The sequence below is a fragment of the Sinocyclocheilus rhinocerous genome, unplaced genomic scaffold (assembly GCF_001515625.1).
Source record: "Sinocyclocheilus rhinocerous isolate Xijiao unplaced genomic scaffold, SAMN03320098_v1.1 scaffold249, whole genome shotgun sequence".
Classification (NCBI taxonomy): domain Eukaryota; kingdom Metazoa; phylum Chordata; class Actinopteri; order Cypriniformes; family Cyprinidae; genus Sinocyclocheilus; species Sinocyclocheilus rhinocerous.
The window spans coordinates 1,257,044-1,263,003 of NW_015666483.1; the positions used below are offsets into that span (position 1 = coordinate 1,257,044).

Genomic DNA, 5,960 nt, shown 5'->3' on the forward strand with positions numbered 1-5,960 from the left:
TCGCTGACCGTGCTCACAGTCGGGCTACAAGACAGGGGCTTAAAGACTGAGAAAGAAATGAAACGTTACTGCAGTAATTCTCAATCTTTCTGCTAACGCCCGCGACTAGGCTAATTCTTTCGCCGAGCAATGGACTGAGCCGATCGAACGCCCCTTGTTGCTGCAATGTTTGTGAGGAAAGAGGGAGCCATAGTCTTGTACCAGAGAGCTGATTCTCCAAGGCCCTCAGTCGAGCTGCACTCAAGACTCTGGCTTCATTAAAATTTTATACGCAGCGCTTGGCCAAGGTCTATTTATGAAAATGCGCTTTCCGCTCCATGGAAAACACAAGACTGTAAGGAACCATGGGGAGGAATGTAAATCTAAGAGCGGAATTATATACACTTACACATATTTTTCACTCCAGCTGCATTTTACAAAATAAAGTCACCAGTGCCACATTGAAAATATTGCCTCACATTTGACGTCTATATGTTCCGTGGCTTCCACCGTTGATGAATTATGTAGATGATTTGATGAGAGCTAGGCCTATGCAAATGTTCAATTTTGGGCACATTTGAATAGGTTACCGTATACCAGATTTGTCTCGCACTTTTCAAGAAATTAATGTTTCCAAATGCGAGAAACAATTGTGGTGTGATTTCCTTTCATTATGAATAAACGACTTATGCTGATAAAAACCCGCTGATACAATGCTGTCACAATATTATAGTAACAATCATTGTGTTATGCACTATAAATGCGTTTTTAAAATCTCAAGTTTTTTACTGCCTTCAGTCTTTAAAGACGTGGGACGGAACGAATCTGATTTGCGTAACATGTCTCTTGCCTTTTAAATTCAGCCGGATACGCAAAAAGAAACGTTGACCTTCAGTATAGTGCATTATTCAAATCAAACAATTGACGCACACTGTCGTGGGAATGGGCTTTACCACACGCATCTACACAGCAGCGCTGTTTTCTGTGATTTTTTTGGGATGAATTCTATTTTAATAAGAATCTCAAATCTTTTTGCGCTCGTGTCTTATTATATAGGCTATAGATTAATTATTTATATATAGTACTCGAAATCTTCATCTATATTTTCAGAAATGTATAGTCTATTTTTATAGCATAGCCTATAATAGGCCTAGGCTATTTTGCTTTACAAACGACAAAAAAAAATAATAATAATAATCGGGTTTTTCTTCGCCACACTTTGTTTTTAAGACTGATTCGGACAGACTTTTTAAAAACTTTTTACATTCCACACTCTAAAAAATGCTGGGTTAAATACAACCCAGCGCTGGGTAAAATATGGACAAAACCAGCGATTGGGTTGTTTTGACCCAGCGGTGGGGTTTTAAGATAATTATTGAGTTTACCGATCTCCAAGAGGGAAAGGACAAGAACTGTTGTTGTACAACATGAACCATCAGTTCAGCAATAGCCTAGGATATCTTCCTCTTAACAAACACTTGCAAAATCAATAGTATCATAACACTTCATATTTATTATTCATAAATAACGAGTTTTACGGACTCAAAACCACCTGCTGAACGCCAGAGTGAGCCCGGACTTAACAAATCTTGAAATAAGCGAACTTGTCTTCCTGTTACAGTGATGATGCCCGACTAATTGCGTAACATAGGTCTACCAGAAACATTCATGACGTTCGAAGTTGCCTCATAAACGATGTAGCCTATTTAATCGCGCTTGTAAAACTTTACGTTAAGGGTTTGTTTTAATTCGTTTAAGCTGGGCTAACATCATGGACAAACTATACCGATTATTTAAATAAACTACAGGGATGTTACTAAAATGAATCATCAGTTAATTCGTTACTATCACGATAATCGAATTCGTTAGTTTGCGGTGTAAATTATCGCGTTGCTTATATTAGGCATAATGACAGCAACAACAGGAACGATAACAAAAAAATCATGATAATCATGAAAGGTGTAGGTTACATTTTGGTTTACCTGAAATTATCTCACACATATGTATTATTATTATTTGTAGTTATTGTTATATTAAGCAAAATAAATAAAGAATAATAAAGCAAGTTCAGGGACATAACACACACTGCAGTACCTGAGGTAAGACGTGCATGGTTTATTGAAATTTCTGTCGCGTACACAGACACAGTTAAGCACACTTTCACAAATGAAACATGTGTGGTATTCAAAATAAATTAAGCTCGAATAAATAAGTAAACAACAAAATCAATAACGTATAAATATAAATAGGCCAAACAAATAAGAAATCGGAATCATATCTACAAAGTGCAATGAATGTCTGAATATGTTATGAATTGTTCCCATTTACAAACTTAGTGTAGTAATAATTATAATAATAATTATATTAATCATAATAATTTAAGTGAGGACGTACAGTAGAAGGGGCTAGTCACAAAATCATTCTTAAATAATTTGATTGTCAAAGCATCGTTGAAGTGAAATTAGTTGCAACGCACAACGCTTCGTGTTTTCTATCTATTTTTCCCAAAATGTGTCAAAAACGAAAAGTCTAGTTTTATGCCCTATTTCCAAAATGACCATGAATGTGTCAAGACGTCAGGAATCATGAGGTAGACACAGAAAAGTATATTAAGTATGTCCGTGTGTATAGGTGCGTTCGCCTGCTCGTGTTCTCTCTTATTGCAATACATTAAAATAAATAGAAAATTCAAACGATAAATGAACACTTAACGCCTTGTAAACCATGAAATGGATCACAGCAGAACCTTCATGATTTTCTTCTGGAGCATATAGAATAACACTAAAGTTTCTAGAATGGGACATCTTTTGCACAACAGCGTTTTTATCTTTCTTTCTTTTCATCCTTAAAAAAGAATTTTGATGCGTTCTTCACACAAAGAGGTGCAGTGTATTCACAGATATGTACACAGATGAATATAAAAGAGTTGTTTTGAGTTAAGAGAATAATCATTATTATTAAATTCTCGATTTGTACAATGATTTCAACGTTTAGTTGGTGTTGGTTTTCCTCTCGTCCTCCGTCTTCCAGAGCGCGTTTTTCTTGACATTTTGTCACGACAAACTTCTGGCACACTTTCTGTCTCTGGGATGTTGCCGCCCAGCTCCCATTCCAGTGTGGCAAGCGTTTCCGCCTCAGCCTCGAAGAGTTTTGTCGGCTCTGTTCACTCTTATGTCTGGTGGTTGAGTTTATTTAAATACATCATTCTGGCCTAGTGCGTAGCCGAAAACTTCATCCGTTTCTGCTTTTGCCTTTGATTACAAAACCACACGCGGACCACGTTTTTTTTCAGTTCCAGTTTCTCGGCAATGGCAGCGATTTTCTCCGACGAGGGTCTGGGCTGCACGGCAAAGTAAGCCTCCAGCGACCGCTTCTCTGGAGCAGCGATAGAAGTGCGTTTTCTCTTTTTGTCCCCGCCGTTAAAAATCTCCGGCTTGGCCATTTTCTCTCTCTGAGCCCGTTCTGCCTCCTCCAACCACGCTTCCAGGATAGGCTTAAGAGCCACCATGTTATTGTGGGACAAAGTGAGAGACTCGAACCGACAGATAGTACTCTGGCTCAGGCAGCCGACCCCGGGGATTTTAAGATTGGCTAACGCCGAGCCCACGTCGGCCTGCGTGACCCCGAGTTTGATCCGCCTCTGCTTGAAGCGCTCGGCGAAAGACTCCAGCTCACGCGGATCAGGCTCGGAGTCTCCACCGCCGCCCAGAGAGGTGTGCGAGCCCAGGCTGTGGTGGTGCATGTTCATACTTTGCGGGTGGTGGTGGTGGTGGTGGTGATGCTGCATGTGGTTGATTGCTGACATGTGTGAATGCGGGTGGGAAGCGGTGGAGCAAACGTCGGAGCCCGGCATGCCTCCGAGAGAGATGCCGGGGGTGAGGTGGTCGAGCAGGTCGCCCTCCAGGCCCTGCGTCGGCTGGTGGTGGGGATGATGGTGGTGAGAAGTCAGCACAGACGGGTGATGAAGGTGCCCAGAAGAGGACGTGGGCGTGCAGGTCATGCTCGTCATGGTGTGGTAGGTGGCATCTGGCTTGAACGGGTGACTCTTTTGAGCCAGGTGCGAGCTGTCAATGTCTGTGATACAGTAGGAATTTACGCAGGCACCTAAAATATAACGCTGTCTCCTTTAGCCCCGCCTAGATAGGTACAGGTCCCGCCCAACTACTATTACAGTACCCTTAAATGTTATTGGTACGTTTGGGATGCGAACACGCCTCTGGAGTTTCTGGTCTCGTCCCCCATCGTGAGCGCTTGGGCAGAGAAGGCGTGGCTTTAGCTCTGAGACTCTCACGGTGCGTTTTGATTGGTGCTGTGATTTTGACAGGTTGCGCTAGATTGGTTGTATTGAACACTGCGATCTTTATGTGCACATGCTCTTAGTTTAAATGTCTGTCACCATATCTATAGTGTTAGGATCCTGGTAAATAATAGTTTAAAGTTCTATGTATTTGTCTTAATTAAGATAATTTTTTGTTGTGTTTTTTTCTTCATGTGGCCAGCCTTAACAATTTGTTACATGAATTAATTATTGTTCATTTACTTTGTGGTATGCACCACAATATGGATTCTCAAATAGAGCATAAACAGGCTGGGATGATAAGAGCCCATGTACAATTAAATATTGATAAAAAAAAAAAACACAGGTCAAACAGATGAAAGTAGTCAATCAAATACCTCAGTCTGACAAATGAAATGCTGGAACCACCATCCATTTGCATGAATGAATGAATGAATGAATTAAAGAAAAACTGTGGTAAAAAAAACAACAACAACTAAATGCTTCCAGTAGATAAAAAGTCTTGGTTCAGTGAATAGATCACATTACCCTTCACGCAGTGAAGCTGCTAACTTGGGAACTTCATTATTGGAACTTGACTATTTGATCAGCACCTCTTCAAAGTGGGTTGTGTGTTGCGCAGGTTTTGTTGGTAGTGCATGCAAGCTGCTCTGCTTTGGCTTGTATAGAACCCACATATCTATCACTCTAATTGGTGCTGAAACCCCAGACACGGACAATAAAGGCCCACAATGGAAGAAGGAGTCTCTGCGAGTGTGACTCAGAAACCTGAGATGCAGACACAGATAGCAACATCGTCCCCTCGTGCCTTGCTCTCCGGCAAGGCCTTGGCACCCGCTCATCAAATATGCATCAATGCTGCCATCTCTCCCCCAGCAACCACTGTCACTGGGGACTCCAAATGCTGAGGGACGGACAGAGAGGCACAGCAAAAGTGACAGAACAGAGAGAGGCAGTCTGGAAAAGAGAAGAGGGCTCAAAGAGTGAGCATATACATGTAGATAGAGAGACAGACATGCAGCCGAGATGATACAAGCCATACTTGTTGAATCTATTGAGTCGTTCCCTCTTTTCCTGTCGTTCCTTCTTTCTCTGTCAGACTGCCGACACTGAGTCGCAGTCATTTTGACAAATGAAATGCTGGTGCCACTATCCATTTGCTTGAATGAATGAATGAATTAAAGAAAAAGTGTGGTTAAAAAAACAACCAAATGCTTGCAGTAGATAAAAAGTCTTGGTTCTGTGAATAGATCACATTACCCTTCACACAGTGAAGCTGCTAACTTGGGAACCTCATTATTGGAACTTGACTATTTGATCAGCACCTCTTCAAAGTGGGTTGTGTGTTGCGCAGGTTTTGTTGGTAGTGCATGCAAGCTGCTCTGCTTTGGCTTGTATAGAACCCACATATCTATCACTCTAATTGGTGCTGAAACCCCAGACACGGACAATAAAGGCCCACAATGGAAGAAGGAGTCTCTGCGAGTGTGACTCAGAAACCTGAGATGCAGACACAGATAGCAACATCGTCCCCTCGTGCCTTGCTCTCCGGCAAGGCCTTGGCACCCGCTCATCAAATATGCATCAATGCTGCCATCTCTCCCCCAGCAACCACTGTCACTGGGGACTCCAAATGCTGAGGGACGGACAGAGAGGCACAGCAAAAGTGACAGAACAGAGAGAG

At 41.8% G+C, this 5,960-nt stretch overlaps 1 protein-coding gene across 1 annotated transcript; it reads right to left on the minus strand.

Annotated features, from left to right (window-relative positions):
- Positions 1 to 2,083: 2,083 nt before the first annotated feature.
- LOC107732312 (brain-specific homeobox/POU domain protein 3-like) lies at positions 2,084 to 4,221 on the minus strand. The gene is made up of 2 exons (XM_016543596.1): positions 4,194 to 4,221; positions 2,084 to 4,053 (listed from the first exon to the last, which is right to left on the minus strand). Exons 1-2 carry the CDS (start codon positions 4,219 to 4,221, stop codon positions 3,191 to 3,193), a joined length of 891 nt encoding a protein of 296 aa, XP_016399082.1. The 3' UTR covers positions 2,084 to 3,190.
- Between the last annotated feature and the right edge of the window lie 1,739 nt (positions 4,222 to 5,960).